We start from the raw sequence: 16,922 nt of genomic DNA on the forward strand, positions 1-16,922 counted from the left end.
CTTTCGGTGCCGAGCAGGGTATGGGCCAGGCTTGAAACAACCACCGAGTCCAGGCTCAGGTGGGCCAGAGAATGATACTTTAGGGGTCGGGCGCGGCTTATGCCAGAAAAAACAGCCTGTGCAGTGCTTTAGTGTCAAGTGTAATGCACAGATGTTGATGGCTTTTGTTGCAAATTGGGTGGACAGCTGGCTCAAGTGGCAACATGAGTACAACTCCAGGGAAGAAGTGAGCGGCAGGGGACAAGAGGTTTCTAGAGCACCTCCACCACTTTTGAAACAATGGTCGAGCCAATGCTTTATTCCAAAACCAAGTGTGCACTAGAGATGATGATGTAAACTGATGTTGACGAATGCATACAGATGCCAAAGTGCAGTACATATAAGCGTATACAAAATAGTGGACAAACTCAAGCAAGATGTCTGGATTCAATGACCATTGACCATGCTTGCTTTATTCATTGTCACTTTGCTGCAGTTTCGTTTCTTAGGCACATGTCTGCTTAATAAATAGCTCGATACTTCCAGTTCATCATTCTCGCCTTTTATCCTGCTACGCACATTCACTACCTGCTTGACAATATGAAAAGAGATGAGAATGGGTCAACACAACCATGGTGCCAAGAGGAGAAACAATATGGGCATCAGTTCTAAAAAAAACTAAGAAAAAACTGCTTCCTGTAGAGTACAAATGTGTAAAATGGTACCAAACCCAACAACCCTTACACATAAACAGCTGCACTGCAAAAAAATTTCATTGTTTATATGAAATAAACTGTTGTCCACTTCTCTTATAAACCTAGAGCTTCAGTGTGAACTCCAACTATACTGTATAATCAAAGACAGTCGGTACAGTGTGGACTGATTTGACAAGGAACACACAGTCAGTCACCACTACAGAGCCAAGCTGCCCTTATGAATGCACTGAGCTACAAAAGACAAGATATTATGAGGCATATATAAGAAGAACCCGATGCAATAAACTTTAATGACTAAGGGTTGAGCACAAGCACTATAGGGCCTGCTAGCACAGCTCTAATGGAATGTTCCCCGACATCTCGGGCCACACTGTACTTTGCAGGAGGCATGGAATACACAAATAAACATATCTTGCAAAGTTCTTGCATGCACATGAGAGTCCAAGTGAGCAACTGTGATGATTATGCAATATGAAAAATTGTTCTTTCTCCTATCAAAGACAACTCTAGCATACTCATCAATGCGATACAAATGCACAAATACACAAAACAAAAAACAACAAATCAATGAAGTGGTCAGAATTGTACCAAGCATCAATGGAATGCATTACACCAAAACACTTTGATGCAAAGAATTAGCGAAAAACCCACTGCTGGCGAATTTGGCCATAAGAATAGCTTGCTGCGAGCAGTTTTAAAAAGCACTCAAGGCCCACCATGTCATAAACATTTCAAGCAACTAACATTTGTGATTGTTATTTTCAAGGTTCACCGCACACATGCCAATAATACATAAAGCAAGAGGACTTCTCGCAAGCTGCACGTCTTCAGGCCACTATCTGTTTGGAAGATACCACCACACGCCAACCAGGGACATCGAAAGGGGAGAGCTGGACGGTAGGGAGGGTGATTTTCCTTACGAAGAATTAGGCAGCACTGTCACTGCAGATAGTTGGCCAGGCGGCTCAGTACCAAGAAGTGACTGCTCACCCACCACATCACCTGACCCAGCTACAAGCACTTCTGATGCCTCTGGCACAAATTAGGTTCTCTCAAATGCACAAAACACAATTAGGGCTGACTACAGGGACATGGTAATCTGAAAACACAAATACCATATTTTCTAGAGTATAAGACGCAATTTTTTTAGAATTTTTCATCGGTGCGTCTTATACACAGGTGTAACTTATATATCTTTTTTTCCCCATTGTTTTTCACTTTGCAACAGTAGGCAACACTGAATGCATGATTTATGTCGCTAAAACAGTTACAAGGTGACTGCAGTGACAGGTGTCAGGATGTTGGACTCCATGAGCGAGCAGCTAAGCCGGCACAATGAAATTACGAACAGCAAGCAGCGAGCGCAATTGCGAAAAAAAAAAATTATAAACTAGTAACGGCTACTATGTTTTGCACACCTTATAAAGTTTTGAGCAATTAAATTTCGAACTTGCAAGTCATGATGTTTTTCCATAATAAATGGTTTTCAGTGCCTTTATTGTACGAAAGGACGGACACTGAAGGAGCCGTTGCACTTGCACAATGCCTCCTTTAGAAGATGCCTGCTGTGTGAGTCGAGAAGCTGGTTCCTGCCCCTCTCCTCTTTCCTCCTCTCCACCGGGGTCGGCTGCAAGCGCTAGCTGCAGCGACCGCTCCAGACCTAAATCACGTGACCCTGCCTTCGAGATTACAGCGGCGTTTCTTGCGACCCCTGAGGCAGGACCCGCGGTGTCTCGTCAAGCCATTGGTTGAGCGCGTGCCAGCCTCGTAATCGTCACTTCCTTCGCAACAGTAAGTAGGGTCGGCAGCAAGCGCTGTCTCTCCGCAACTACCTTGAACTACAGGAAGCTCCGCTCCAATGGGAAAACGAGCGATGCGGCAGGCATCTAGTAAAGGAGGCATTGACTTGCCAGGCCGCAGGCACTGGCCGGCCACAATCCAAGACGATGCCGAGCCAAAGTCAAGCCATTCTCTGCCTAGCATGTTGCTATTCAGTCGCCACAATTCGCCCTATTCTCTTTTGATTCGTTTCACCATGCCACCTCAACAATCATGAAGGAGCTACACAGAGCCGAGTCGAGCCATTCTCTGCATAGCGTGTTGCTGTTCAGTCGCCACAAGTTGCCATATCCACTTTGTTCGTTTCGTTTCACCATGCTGCCTCGGCAATTGTGAAGGAGCTACACAGCTAAGTACAAGTTGACAGCGGTTGAGTGTGCGCTTGAAAATGGAAACCGTGCCGCTGGACGACGCTTCAGTGTCACTGAAAAAATTGTGCGCGATTGGACGAAGAGAAGCTACGTGCTTTGAGAAATCGAACAAATCAGACCGAGGAATGAAAAAGCCAAATGACCCGAGCTAGATGCCTGTCTGCGTGCGTGGGTATTGGAGCAACGAGCTGAAGGCAGGGGTTTGTCTACGGTGCAGTTGCGCCTGAAAGCGCTCATGTGGGCTAAAGAAATGGTGGTGGTTGGTTTTGCCGGTGGACCTCCTTGGTGCTTCAAATTTATGAGGCGCAAATGCTTGACAATCAGAGCGTGCACAACCCTTTGCCAGAAGCTGCCGGAACACTGCAGAAAAGTTGGAGAACTTAAAGGCGTTCGTGAAGAAACAAGTGGACGATAATGAGATGACAAAAAAATCACATTATCAACATAGACGAAATTCCACTGACTTTTCACATTCTGATGGGAAGAACTGTTGCATAAAAAGGCGACAAGTCGGTGCCTGCTGCGAACACAGGGCACGAAAAATCGCATTTTACGGTCATCCTTGCTTGCTGCACGGACGGGATGAAACTGCCACCATTGCTTATATTTAAGGGGAAGACACTGCCGAAAGACAGCTCCCTTCATGCTGTCATCAACCAGGTAAATCGGAAGGGATGGATGGACGAAGAAATGATGGGCATTTAGCTTGACAGATGTTTTGCCATGGACAGTATGCGTGCTCATATTACCGACGCAACGCTGAAGAAAGTAAAGCTTCTGAACTGCACACCTGCAGTGATCGATGAAGACTCTACAGCCTTTAGATATTGCCGTCAACCGCAGCTTTAAAGCTGTACTGTGGCATTTGTGGGAGAGGTGGATGACGGACGGTGAACACAGCTTTACGACAACTGACCGCATGAGGCATGCTACGTTTGACGAGGTGGGCCGACGAAGCGTGGGCTGCAGTTTCAGTGCCTACCGTAACTGCAAGGTTTCAAAAAGCTGGCCTTTGGTTTCGAAAAGCTTAACAGCAGCGACTCGGAAGCTGGCGATGATGTCCCTGCGACCTTGCCTACTGAGTGGCCGAACTGTTCGACACCGCATCGGAGGACGAGGCCTTTGATGGGTTTGAATAATGCACAGTGAATATATATATATTTTTGCTTCTTACAAGTATTCGCTGAATTTTTACAGCCAATATGTTTATGCGGACCCTGTGCTATCGTTGTCGGACTTCTCTTAAAAGGGGCCATGTGACCTAGCGGAAGAGGTAAAGAAGAGCTCAACAGGGGGAAAGGGGTTGGAGTGACCCCTTTCCCCTTGTGAAAATGCTTTGAGAAGCTGCAGATGAAAAAGAGAACCAGAAGGGGGGGTTGACGTAAGTTGCGCCGTCCAATACTCAAGTTGGAGGGGGAGAGCGTGAGGCGCGCCAACCAATGGCGGTGTCGTAAGAAAGTAGTCAGTGGAGGAGTGGGGTGTGAGAGGAGTTCGCATTAGCGTTGGTTGTGTAGCAGCACCAACGAGGCAACGCACAGAGCTGCTGCCGACGCCGTCTGCATTTCCCTGCATTCAAACGCTGCTACAGTTGCATATATGAAGCTTTGGATTAGTGGTACTGCGCATTCCATTCCAGGTACAACTATGGGAAGACCACGAGTAGTGCATACTGCTGAGGAAGAAGCTGCCTACTGTGAGCTTCAGCGAGAGTTGGCTCGTGCAAGGGCTTGTCACTTGCTCTCATTACTGGCACACAAAAAAAGGGGCGGCGGAACTTGCACGCGAGAAAAAAAGCACACTGAGAGAAGTGCAAAAAAGAACTCCAAAGCATGGTCACCACGTGAAGCATGCAAAAGCGGTAATGAGGTGAAAGAATGGTGACTTGCATGGTGTAACAATGCATAATTAACGCAGCTTCACTTTTCGAGCACCTTCACGGAGTGAAAGGGGCAGCGATTTTTTATGCCATAACTTGTGTAACTTAGACTGACGCATTATTGGGTTTTAATTGATCCGGAATAGGTAACTACTGTGCATGTCAAGGTGAACGCATGCCTAATCATGAACAATTGTGCTGATCGCGTGAAAAAAAAGGTGCGCATACATGAATTTTGTCAAAATGTGCCTAAATGGGGGGGGGGGGGGTGAGGTGCGTTTTATAGAAAGGTGCGACTTATAATCCGGAAAATACGGTAGGTGTTCCTTCTCTGTCAAAATGGTTGAATTCACTGCAACGTGGGCATATGAGCCACATGTGCTGCTTGTATTCAACCATTTTGCAAGAGCATGGCTTTCGCCAGTACAAAGTGACTCATTGTTATAAACGACTCATCACAACCCACTGACAAAGCACTCTGTCCACATAGACATGCTGCCATTCTTAAAGCGTGACACAGACGAGATTCTGAACATGGCACGAGTGTCTTGAGGACAGAGGTGCCTAACCTGAGCAGTTTCAAGATGTACATTCGTACAGAAATATTAACTGCACTGAGGAAAGGAAAGGCTTAGAGGTGTTTTTGAGAAACTTGCTGATGTCATAATGAACAAGCATATCATACAACAAGTTATTCGAACTTCCCAGAGCATGCGTTATACAGAACACAATGCAGAGCTTGTTTTATGCCTAAATGGAGATATATATGAATAGTATCATCAAACCAAAGCTTAAGTATTGGCTGTTATTAAATATGGCATCGTTTCTATTAGGGGTGTGCAAATAGTAATTTTTGAGACAGAATTGAATACGAATCGAATAGTGCTAGAAGCAAATTGGACTGAATAGTTTTCGAATAATGAAAAGCCGTTATCACAAGTAACATAAAATGATGTTCAGATCCTAGTATTCTTAGAGTTACCAAGTTTCTGAGATTGTCTAGTACATTATAAAGCATTGCCTATTAAAAGCACTAATAAAGCATCAGGAGCAAACATGTAGTTTCTTCGCATGCACACGACTCTTCAGAGAGTGCGAATGATCACTGGTACCCTGTAAAGCATGGCTACCTAAGCGACATAGCCTGCTCCATTGCACAGGTTCTCATGTTTTATGTCTATACTATGCCCGCAGGGTTGAAAATTTACCGTAATTTAGCTCAAGTTTTGTCAAACTGGGCGCAGCTGATGTACTGAAATAGCCTAAAAGTATTGGAAAAATGTTCGCATCTACAAATAGTGACTATTCGATTCAAAGACCGAATCAAATAGGAAACTATTTAATAGGTTATTCGAAAGTATTAAATATTCGGCCACCTCTAGTTCCTATTATTAGTAGTTTATTATTGCAGCATACATGCACCCAATGACATATTTGTAGATTTAACAGTAAAACAGATGCAAGATATAAAAATAAGAAAAGTTCAGCTAAACACATTGCGACAGAGGTGCCAAGCATGGAAGTATAAATTAAGGAGCCCCTCGCCAAGGTCTATTGGAAACTTTGGTTATACTCTGGAAATTGTAAAACGCCGTCTAAGGATTGTTTTACCAAAATAATCTTTAAAATCGGTTTGTTATTAGAAAGTAACTCTCCTGTTATCATGCCACCAGAAGGCGCGCATAACTGCCAGCAGTGACACTCCCCCCCTTTGCGTCGACTAGCATCCACCAAGCGGTGTTCCTTCCCTGCCTTCTCCCTAACAGAGCCGAGAGACCAAGTCTTGTCAATGCGTCGAGTCCAGCCTACTTTTCTTATTATTTTCTTTTCTTTGATGCTACGAGATCCCATACAGCAGCAGCATGGTGCCTTCTGCATACGACTACCCAATTCGCGTATCATGGTGAGTGACATAGGTTACACTGCATTTTACATGGGCGCCCTCGTGCGTGTTACCTTGACTGGTGGCGGAGCTTCCTCGAGAAAAAAACGGCACATGGCGTTTGACTTCAAATTTCAGTTGTTTTCATGGCTTGCAGCGCTGTAATACTTTGCAGACACGATCGTCAGCGAGTAATGCATACACTGCGCTTGTCTGTTAGAAAAAGCCAGACCTGGTGAGGGGCCCTTGAAAGCAAACGGTGAGGGAAAAATTTTCTGGCCGTGCAACATAGCTGTACAGACCTTGCAAAAATGGAATGAGAAAGCTAATGGAATGGTGCCATAAAAAATGTGCACAGGCTCTGGATGCCCCACAAGGCAAAGCATACGGAAAAACAAAAAGAACTCTCAACATATTTTTCAGTGAGGGGAAGATCTCATGCCAATTCACTAGGAGAGAGGGAGAGAAGCCACTACTTAACTGCATTTTAAAAATATGGCAGCACTGATAACACATTAGGCACGAATTCCACCCCAAACCATACAACTACATTGTCCTCTAGCTCTGCTGATGCGAGTCCTTCCCACGGAAGGCTTGCTTACCGACAGGCCTGTCGGGTGGAATGCTAAGAACAATTTGACTGCCCTTAAATGGATGGTCTTGGCACATGCATCAGAAACGGCCTAATATATCAGCCACGAATGAGCAACACAGAGACCCAGTGGCCTGAACACTGCTTAGACCCAACTCTGCTTCCACAGTGCAGTGCAACAGGTTTATTTTCTAGACGCCACAAAAAATACAAAAGGGATGGTCCCTCATTCTTCAACTGGGAATGCTCATACTGCCGACATACAATACTGTCATTGGGCATGCAAAATACATTTTCACCAACAATTAAACCAATTGGTTTTAACCATCTCAGCCTGTGAACAAAATCTCCTCATCTATCGTCACAAAAATTGATATACGGCTCATACGGCTGTGCATCGTGTCATCCAAATCTGGCCAAAAATGTAATTAAACTTACAAAATTAGGTCTGCTATCATTAATTAATAGAAAAGTAAAGAAGGCAGCTCACACATCACTTGTCAAAGCCACTATGCAGCTGTTAGCAGTTTGAATCTGCCTGTCCACATTCAATACAAAATCTCCTAACCGTCGATGCGAAATAAGGAAAGCTTACACATTCTACTAGCGCTTTGTCACTGACTTTACGAAGCCAGCCAGACAACTTGAAAAGACACAAGGAAGACGTCCTGTACCACTGACACAAATACAGCCAGTCATGTACTGGACTGATGTTACCGTAGCGCCACATTTTGCATGTTCATTGTGAAACCTCAGAGCACTAGCTCCTCTTGTTCCTCAAATTCTATCTTTTCTCCCATGGGCGAAACCCTCTCTTCCTCAACAGAGCCGCTGCTTGGCGACACGACGTTCCTCGGCATAGGCTGCGGTTCCTCCGTTGGCGAGACCACCTCTCGATTTCCTTCCTCTTCCTCCTCCTCCACCTCTTCATCCTCATCGACTTTGAGACTATCTCCATTGACCGTCACGCTTGTGCAGTGATTGACCAAGACTGTCGTCGTCGTCGCCGGCAGTGGCGCAGTTGGACTGTGGTCTGCTGTGCCATTGGGAACTGAAGAGAGCTTGTCCACGAACTCCGGGTCAAGGGACCGTAGCCGGTCGAGGAAGCTTGCTTTGTCCTCGTCGCTCCAGCCCTGGGAGAATAGTAGACACATCTAAGGCATCTCTAAAAGGTTTTTATACATGAAAGAAAAGCTTGTCAGTGCACTATACTGGCACTACTATGTCCAAAGCCTCACTGAGGCAAACAAAACACAGTGGAACCCTGTTATGTTCTTTGCCGTTGAGTTTTCCAGGCGATAATGTCGTTTTCTTGAGGTCCTGACCTAGAAAGCCCACCGGGAGTCGATGGGCTTTTTAGGTCAGGATCTCAAGCACATGACGTAGTCACCTGGAAAACTCAATGGCGAAGAACATGTTATGTATTACGTTTCCATGTGCTACGTTGCCAATCTGTAATGTTCCCACATCTTACATTACGTTTGAACATGGCAGTCACGTAAATTTAGTGGTGCAAAGGCAAACTCGCTCTCGCACGTTGCTGCGAAGACAATAAATGTAAGTTGTGGTTAAGCCTGTCAAGCCCCGCCCGTGGCCCCACTCCAAAATGACAGAAGTATGCGACCGTCAGTCTCAATTAGCGTGTATCGACACTATTGCGGTTTTTGCCCGTTCCCTAAAGGTAACTTTGCCGCAATACAGCCCTGGTATGCAGTGAAGCATACAGAAAACTATTTCTGGAATCATATTAAGAGTGGAAAGGGGCCACTGTCACTGAACATAGTATGTGTCCCTTAACTACATGCTGTCTTCGGTCACAGCCCGAGCGCTATTCTGTTAACTCAATGAGGTAAACAGAATAGATAAGCAACAAGTCAGGTCAGGAGAAGTATAAGCAGACTATCGAGGCCTGTCGTCAAAACTAAAAAAGTTGTGCAGACACCATCGGGGGATGTTTATCTAAGCCAAGTGATAGCTTAGTACTGCAAATCTGCAGAGATATCCATTGCATATTCCTTGGAATTCAATCAATGACACCTAATGAGTGTCTCAGTAGGCTTACAGGAGGAAGCTAGCGCTTCAGCGAGACATTCATCGCACAATGGTTTTTGCCCAATTTTCTTCAGCACACATGCTGGCCACCATAGTTTCTTGGCTTCTGTCATTTGTTCACTCTCCTGTTTTAGTAGTGTGGCGGCGACAAAGAGCTCCAGCTAAGTGCCGCTGCCTCTAATTTAGTTTCTATGGTTTAGAACCCGAATGGGTGCCACATAAACTACGCTGCTACTGTGTTTTATGCTTAGAATTTATAGAAACAATAACACCCAACAGTGAGCCGAGTGGATACTTTCGCTACTTTTCCTTGGTATGATGGCACTTCTGACAGCACCTGCAAGCCTAGACTGTGTACAGAGTGGCCGCCGTCTTCACATGTTATGACGTCACTACTGGCACCCTCAATGTGCTTAAAGGCACCGGCGCTTTGGGGCTACATACCTCAACCAGTAACGTCGGAGGAATTTGGTAGGAAAGCTATCGCTTTAAATGTTTCGACCAAAACCAACATTTTGCTGACTAGAGTTTCACCAGTGTAACCAGATGAGGTAGCAGAAAAAAGCAGATAGATGTTCCAAATGAGCACGAAGTGAGCTTCCATGAGGAAGCATACTTGTCAGCAAACGGCATAGTGGATAATTATTACAATGCTTGATTATGAAATTACAAAAAAGTTAGTATTAAATTATGTCACACTGTCATGCAGCTACATACGTATGTGAATGTGTTAAAAAAAGCAAATTTCTTTGATTCTAGTATCACTTCAAATGCGACTTCTCAGTGGATGTTGCAAAGTATGATACGAGTTGTGCACCATGTGAAGAGGCAGTAGTTATTGACAGCTAAACAATATCCTTGAACCTTGCTACACGAAATGCGATATACAGTGTGCAGACAGTATTAATGTTTTTTTTTAGATCAATGAAGGTCTGAAAAATCCCCAGCAAATTATTCTGATTACTGTATAAGGGGAGACAGGGGTTATGGAGATAATTCTTTCTTTTTTGACCAAGTCTGATGAAACTGCACAGTCCTGTCAGTTTCTCATGTATACGAGGTCTGTTAGAAAAGTATCCGACCTTATTTTTTTTGTGAACACATGATGGATATGAAACAAGCGCGCTTGCACCAGCCGACCTTGAAACTTCGTGCGCGTGCGCGAATTTTTTCCCGCCTGCCGATAGCGTCAGTCGCTGGGACGCAACGTTTGAGTGAGGTAGTGCGCAGTGCTCTCGTCGTTTTTTTTATTGCAACGAAAATGACGGAGCAACTGGAGCAGCGCTACTGCATCAAATTTTGACAAAAACTGGGCGACAGCCAAGTGGAAACCATTCGGAAGATTCAGAGGGCTTTTGGTGACGATGCTATGAGCAGTATACATATTAAGGAGTGGTACAACCGGTTTAAGGAAGGCCGCACATCAGTGGAGAGCGAGCCATGCTCCGGTCGGATATCAACATGCCAAAACTGACCAGGTCATTACCGAAGTGAATGCTGTAGTGATGCGAGACCGTCGTGCGACTATCCGAGAAATTGCGGAAGAGGTGGGCATCAGCACTTTTTCTGCACATTCCATTATGACCGAACATTTGGCCATGGAGAGAGTTGCGGTGAAATTCGTGCCGAAGCTGCTCACGGTGGAGCAAAAGCAACATTGTGTTGAAGTCTCAGAGGACATGCTGGATTCCACAAACAGTGACCCCGACTTCATGAAAACCATAATCACTGTTGATGAGTCTTGGGTGTACAGGTATGACCCGGAAACCAAATCCCAGTCATCACAGTGGAAGCGTTCTACGTCACCAAGACCAAAAAAGGCCCAACAAGTGCGCAGCAACGTCAAAGTGATGCTGACTGCTTTATTTGACTCCCACGGTGTGGTACACCCTGCGTATGCACCACAATGTCAAACAATCACCAAAGAGTGGACTAGCCCAGCAAGCCACCATTCCACCAAAGAGTACTACAGGGATGTCCTCCGTCGCCTACGTGATGCTGTGCGGCGCAAGAGACCGGAGTTGTGGTCAACAGGAAATTGGCGCATTCATCACGACAATGCTCCTGCAGATTCCTCGCACTTGATTCAGACCTTTTTGGCGAAAAACCTGAGTCCTGTAGTTCATGGGTTCTCAAAGTGGGTTCCGCGGAACCTACGGGTTCCGCAGGCCCCTGCTCGGGGTTCCGCGAGCCACTGATAAATTTTCCCTGGTCCCGCTCTCGACAAGTGTCTGAAACGGCGAACACGAGGTGCGCTTGATCCAAAGAACCTCCATTACCCATGCCTGAGTGTCAAAAAGCACGTCACAGTGCGTAACAGCAACGCGGGAACTGCGCAATAAATACGCAACCAGCTTGTAGCCACGCAACCTCTGAGACCGGGAAGCGCGCCTAAGCTTTCGCACTTGAATCTCGGAGGCCGTAGCTTACCACCATGCGCCTATCTCCTATTTGTTGATAGGGTAGGTGCCGATAGCGTGCGCACTGACCTATACGTTGGAAGGAAAAATTAAAAAAAAAAAAAAAAACGTGGAGCACCGCAAATGCGCGCTGCAGGAGAGCAAGAACGGCGTAGCGTCCAACCGAAACGAAGCGGCGCAGTCCGCATCGCTGTGGTCCTCAGCGGCAATCGTACGCGGCACGTGACTGACAGCAACGCCGAAGCGCTTCGTGCCTAAATGTGCCTTTAAAGCCTTTATTCTTGGGTTTATCGCCGCGCGTAACACCGCGTTGGCGGCTAGCCGCGTGCCTCCGTAAGTGCGTAGTCGCTATCTCTGATCGCGTCGATAACCTCCGCAGTTTTGTCCGCAGCGGTTGCGGCAAACAGTAGTTTCGTTTTCACTCGATGCGCGCGTCGGCTGCGTGCCTTCACAACTGCGTAGTCACCTCCCATGGCAGCGTCGATAGCGACCGCAGTTTCGTCCGCACGTCTTGCAGCGAAAGGTAGTTTCGTTTTGACTTGGTGCGTGTGTCAGCCGCCTGCCTTCTGAACCGCAAGGTCGCCGTCCATGATCGCGTCGATAGCAGCCGCGGTTTCGTCCGCAGCGGTTGCGGCAAGCAGTAGTTTCGCATTGACTCAGTGCAAAGCTGTCAAAGATAAAAAGCACCGGCGACATCGCGATGGACGGACAATTTGTTGCCGAGCACCTGAGTGGCGAAAAAATAATCGGGATGTGCGCCCGTTGGTGCAAAGCGCGTCTCGGATGAAAACGCGCGCCGCGAAGGATGTCACGAGGGTTCGCCGCTGCTAGCGCTAATCAGTCATGAGATGAAGAGAATTTAAGCTTCCGCACTGGTCTTGTGCGAAATAGAAACAAGATTTGACGATTCATAGAGTAAATAAAAGCGTGTTGACGTAGTGAAGCATTGTTTATTTTCTTGATACCCTCGACAATTCGACATTCGGTTAATTCGGGGGGGGTTCCTTGGCACTTTATGGAGCTTAGTAGGGTTCCCTGGGATGAACGTACTTGAGAACCCCTGCTGTAGTTCAACAGGCTCCTTACTCTCCTGATGTGGCCCCCTGCGACTTCTGACTGTTTCCCAAAATCAAGAGGCCATTGAAAGGAGCACAATTTCAGAAAAGAGAGGACATTATGGCTGCAACAACAGCTGAGCTACACCCGATTCCGAAAGAGGCCTTCTCGGAATGCTTCCAACAATGGCAGCATCGCTGGGAGAAGTGTGTGGAGTCCCAAGGAGACTACTTTGAGGGTTATTAGGTTTCCAATGCTCCAGTTATTCCAGTTTTTTTTCTTTGGCCTAAGGTTGGATACTTTTCTAACAGACCTCGTATTACAGGGTGTCCCAACTAGTATAATGCAGAAAGATTTAAAAATATGGAAATGCCATGCAGCTGGACAGAACCAAGGTAATGCTGTTTGCTGTCGCTTGGAGATACTCAGAGTATTTCTGGCATTCTGACTAATTAGATAATAAGTCGTAATTATTAATCAACTTCTCAAATATTATAATTAGATGAAAAGTGCCAATGAGAAAATTGTAGAGCAACATGAGAAACTACCGATACAGCTTTCTGGTGCTCTAGCAATTTCTTTTGTGCCAGATGACACAAGAGAAGTCCTCCTTTCAAATAATGCTCGGCCTTTCTAATGATGCCGGCAACCAGTGGCTGCAAGTGGCTTGTCATATTTGCACGAAGAAAAACAACACATTCTGCAGTGTCACTTGCTCTGGGTGGGCGGTGCACTGATAGACAAGCAGGATGATCTTCCTGTTCTGACTGGACATCTTGCTGTCCAAGTAGGTCAGAAACCCCTTGAGCATTGCCCGAGCTTTTAAGTTTAGGTTGCGCTGTACGCTGTGTGCGGGTGAAAGCTTGCGAGGGTGAGCCGGCAATGCACACGGGAGAGAGGAAGGCGGCCGGAAGCGCTTGGACTTCGTTCTGATGAAATCCAAGTGCGATAAGATCGTGCCTCGCATGCCCTTTGGCTTGATGTGCGCCGTCCTCTCGCATGCCCAATGATGGAGAGGACGTGATTGAGGGTGCTGTAACATGATCAAGCCCGCTAGGTGAGAAGAGGGAAGGGGACAGGCGACCGCGCAGCAACATGATGAAGCACCTGCTGGGGGCTCCTTCCTGCTCCTTTAAAGATGAGAAAGGTGGGCGTGCGCCACTCTCGTTTGGTCTCTGCTTCGCACGCATCTTTCCTCGCCATTTTTACGGCACGCGACATTACGGTAGCTAGCGACGCATTGAACCTTCACCTTTGGTAATGGGTTTCTCCGAAAAGTGGTCCATGGGATTGAGAAATTGTGTTCAAAGTAATGGTTGCATGGTTTTTGATCTTCAAGTTTGCAGGATATTTTTACTACTCAAACGCATACTTGTGTATAGGGCTTTGCCAGGACCAGCAGAGCAGTTCAAACTATCTGTCCATTTGAATCAAGAGACTTCGAGTTATTAGGGACTTCCCTGTATTACTGTAGTACAGTAGTCGACGGATCTTTCGGACTCCAAAAATTCGGACTTGGATATTCTGGACTTCATAGATGTACCGTTAGGGTTCCCATAGAGCTAATGCATTTTTGCGACCGATTTTTTGGACGAATCTAGGTGCCAATGTTCAATTTTCTGGACAAAATCGCTTGCTCCGAGCCACGCTACTCCATGTTGAGGGCCGCCATGTTGGATTTTCCGCTGGCTTGGCTTCCAGTGGCCCCCTGTATAGCCTTCAAGATAAGTAGACGCACGCTATCCTCTTGTCTCGGAGGCCATGCCCGCTTTTCCTTGACATGACAAAACGTTCCAAAAAGGGGCACTTGCTTTTTTTTTCGGTCAGCTCAGCACTATCGTCATAATCAATTAAGCGGAATCCGTTCTTTTTTTCTTTTTTTAAGTTTAGGTTGCGCCGTACGCTGTGTGCGGGTGAAAGCTTGCGAGGGTGAGCCGGCAACGTACACGGGAGAGAGGAAGGCGGCCGGAAGCGTTTGGACTTCGTTCGCTTGCGGTGCACAGGGATGGAGAAGGCGACAGAGATGGTGGGGAGCTGTGCTCAGCTCTTGCGGCGGCTGCCAACAGAGCTGCCACGCAGGCACCGTATCTTGAAAGCGATCTGCTATGTGGCCGAAGGGTGCGCCGCGGGGGAGTCATCTTCAAAGCGATCTGTGATGGGTACAAAGGGCGTGTGCCGAGTGCCAGTAGCTTCGTATGCGCTGTTTTTTTCTTTTTTTCGACGTTCGCGTTGAAGCGATAGAACCGACAGCGAGAAGGTCAATTTGCCCGCTGCTTCTGGCGCGCTTTCTAACTGCAGCGTTTTAACGAGTTTCCGCGGTCATCGAGCTAGATGTTGTTCATGTAACCTGTGCGTGGGTGACACAGGGCTTATTTAGTTAGTAAGCGCATATTTACAACTTTATATAGCCGATAAAATTAACATCCGTACTTTGTATAGCTGCCTTATTAATTTTCTACCGCAATTGATGCTCTGCCTTTTGGGCGAAACAGCGCCATTTTTCTTAAGCCGCTCTAAGCCTCACAATTTATTTTTCTAAGGGGGGGGGGGGGGGTGCGCGAGTTTTTCGGACTGCTCGATTTTTCTGACTATTTTTCAGTCCCTGCGAAGTCTGAAAATCAGTCGGCTATTGTATAAAGCACAGTATACTGCACAGTATACTGCACAGTATGCACAATAAAGCACAGTATACTGCAAAATTCTAGAAATTATCACTCTGCGATGCTGGAGTCGTAAACACTGTACTTACTTTTGGTATACAAATGGAAAAGCCAAAGAGCGACAACGCGCACAGGTATGGTGCAGAAGACGCGCTGCTGGAGCACGTTTCTCTGATGGCCAGCTGGTTTAGGAAACCCACGTGCCCGCAGAGCGCTTATAGCAAAATCTTGGTGATACAAATTTCAAAGGGTTGCGTAGAATATTCGTGCCACCTCAAATTTGTATTACCAAAAACAAACGAAATCAGCATGTTAAAGAGCCAGAAACTCATTTTAAGAAATTCATTCACGATAGAAGTCCCAGATGTCCTTCTGAGTTTTCTTTACCAGATCGACCTGCAGTGAAATCTGGAAGTTGTAAAAATGTGCCGATGTGTTTTCCTGAACACTTCCCATTGCCATGGCATGCCTCAGAATGTTTAGGGCATGCACGGTTGCAGCCATCGATGGTTGCTGATCACTCGTGCTGCTGCAGCAGTTGTCTTCGTCATTGCTACTTGGAATGACGTTGCGATGTCGTGACTTCGCTCACCCTCTCTTCGCCTGTATGCAGCCCTCAGGCCACAAGGTCGTCATCCGCAGAACACTCTACGCCAAGCTAGTCCCAGTCCTCTATGCCTTCCGACTCTCGCGAGGTGGCAACTGCTGACTTCACAATGCCGCATTTTGTGAACCAATTTGTGATGGTTGTTGCCGAGACATGATCCCAGGCCATCGCAACAAAATGCAGGGCATCCAAGAGGCTAATCTGAAGGCTGTCATCTTCTTGTTCATATTTCGCTAGGAGATGACACAAGAGAAGTCCTCCTTTCAAATAACGCTCGGCCTTTCTAATGATGCCGGCAACCAGTGGCTGCAAGTGGCTTGTCATATTTGCACGAAGAAAAACAACACATTCTGCAGTGTCACTTTCTCTGGGTGGGCGGTGCACTGATAGACAAGCAGGATGATCTTCCTGTTCTGACTGGACATCTTGCCGTCCAAGTAGGTCAGAATCCCCTTGAGCATTGCCGACGTCATCCAAGCTTTCTTAGCCTTGTGAGTACAAGGCAGATGACCAGCATGCTTGAAGCAGCAGGGATTCTGATACGGCCTATAATTAGCGGCATTTTCTCCGAGCCGCCGGCATTCCAGAAGAACAAAACTGTCACTCGCTGCTTGCTTTTCTAGCCACCTTGGCAAGCACCACTCTTGAAGCAGAGGCTTTTCTCAGGCTGGAGATTATAAAATACCCTCAAACCTTGTTCGAAAATGAAAGGGAGCGAAAATTACTTTGTTATATCTGTTACTTCGTTATATCCAATTATTTTTCCACTTACTGCAATATATTTCCAATGAGGTGTACAATTGTAAACGCAGGAAATAAGGCGATGACTTTGCGGTCCGCAGAACCACTACACGGCCACGCATATGATGAAA

At 46.5% G+C, this 16,922-nt stretch overlaps 1 protein-coding gene across 4 annotated transcripts in view; it reads right to left on the reverse strand.

Annotated features, from left to right (window-relative positions):
• Nucleotides 1-246: 246 nt before the first annotated feature.
• The window catches only part of LOC119458366 (uncharacterized), a 43,470-nt gene continuing 26,794 nt past the window's right edge, over nucleotides 247-16,922 (reverse strand). For all 4 annotated transcript variants that reach the window (XM_049671129.1, XM_049671130.1, XM_037720200.2 and 1 more), the window contains one exon: nucleotides 247-8,388. In XM_049671129.1, the coding sequence (XP_049527086.1) occupies nucleotides 8,008-8,388 (381 nt within the window). In that variant the 3' untranslated portion in view covers nucleotides 247-8,007. The remainder of the gene's footprint in view (nucleotides 8,389-16,922) is intronic.

Source organism: Dermacentor silvarum, chromosome 7, assembly GCF_013339745.2.
Source record: "Dermacentor silvarum isolate Dsil-2018 chromosome 7, BIME_Dsil_1.4, whole genome shotgun sequence".
NCBI lineage: Eukaryota > Metazoa > Arthropoda > Arachnida > Ixodida > Ixodidae > Dermacentor > Dermacentor silvarum.